Source organism: Olea europaea, unplaced genomic scaffold, assembly GCF_002742605.1.
Source record: "Olea europaea var. sylvestris unplaced genomic scaffold, O_europaea_v1 scaffold7199, whole genome shotgun sequence".
NCBI lineage: Eukaryota > Viridiplantae > Streptophyta > Magnoliopsida > Lamiales > Oleaceae > Olea > Olea europaea.
In genome coordinates this window covers 1-1289 of record NW_019265600.1, presented here as the reverse complement: position 1 = coordinate 1289, position 1289 = coordinate 1, and the positions used below count along the sequence as shown (strand labels likewise).

The window sequence follows — 1289 nt, the reverse complement described above, 5'->3', positions numbered from 1 at the left end:
AAAATAAAAAATAAAAAGCGCAACCAGATTTTTAACTTATACATAAATTACTTATAAGTAATAGCAACATAAGTACAAAAAAGAACACGTATAATAATTTGATCTCATACACGACAACCAAAGCAAGGTTAAAACAATGCGCGCCACGCCATAAACATCAGCAGAAGCCCGTATATGACAGGTTTAGAGGCTGGACGCGCGCTATCTTCTTCAGCTTCGAGGTGCTCAGCCACATTGAAGTCACCTAAAGAAAATAACTTATCACAACAATCCATAATGTACAGAAGAAAACAATGTCGTATAGAGTATTACCTCGTTTAGGACCATAGCTACATCCTATCTTAATAGTTTCCCGTATTGCACTTAGCGTAGCCTTGTTGTAGAATACAAAGTGTTTCATGATGCCGTCTATACAGTCTAGCACGTGGTGCGTCTCTTTTAGGCAAGGTCCTTTGCAATACTGCTCCGTGTATTCGGGTGGAACATTGATTTCTCCACTTTGGCTTAGTCTGTAAGCTTCGTCGCAGTGACTGTAAATCTGCATATATGTTTAGATCAAAGAGAGAGATGATATGAAATGGACATATCAAACTGTTTGTGAGGATAAGTTATACACGATCGATTTAGGGAAGCGTGTATGAAAAAGAGAAAACACGGAACTCATAAACAAATGTTAATCAACACCACTAGCGTCAAGCACCAGTTTAGGTAGCAACTACATGATATTAAATGATAAATTCATCTAAATGCAATATTACATAATTCACTTAAATTGAATCTATTAAGTGCGGTCATCTAAACTGGTGTGAGGTAGCGTTATTCTTTAGTTTCTGATGATTCACTCATAAAACTGGGAAATAGGCATCACAAACACCATTTTTTTACACTGTACAGTGAAATTGGACATCGTTCATTTAAAAAGATGCAGAGAATTTGGTTAGAAATTTAGAAGACTCAAATTTTATTCAATAAGCCCCCCATAAAGAAACTCAAATCGTCATATTAAAAATCCTGCTATAAGAGGAAAATATCTAAACGTCCACAAGAATAAGCAAATCACAAATAACCAAAAACAATATCTAATTTTCTTTTGTGGGCATCACAAGTGGTCCGGTCGTAACTCGTAGGTCCTTTGGGAGGGGGATTGAGGTTGCAGGCAACTATTACTTACATACTTATCATGAAAACATTCGAGGGCTTTGTCAACAATGTTTGCCGGATTGGAGTTTATTGTCCCGCCTTCAGGAAAATGATGATCACCTTCACCTTCTCCTTCTCCTTCTCCTTCT

At 37.0% G+C, this 1289-nt stretch overlaps 1 protein-coding gene across 1 annotated transcript; it reads right to left on the bottom strand.

The window, feature by feature from the left end:
* Positions 1–4: 4 nt before the first annotated feature.
* Positions 5–1285, bottom strand: LOC111390822 (the record flags this gene model as incomplete). The annotated part of the gene is made up of 3 exons (XM_023015938.1): positions 5–244; positions 313–538; positions 1172–1285. Coding segments are annotated over 3 exons (456 nt in total), but the record flags the coding sequence as incomplete, so codon positions are not given.
* Between the last annotated feature and the right edge of the window lie 4 nt (positions 1286–1289).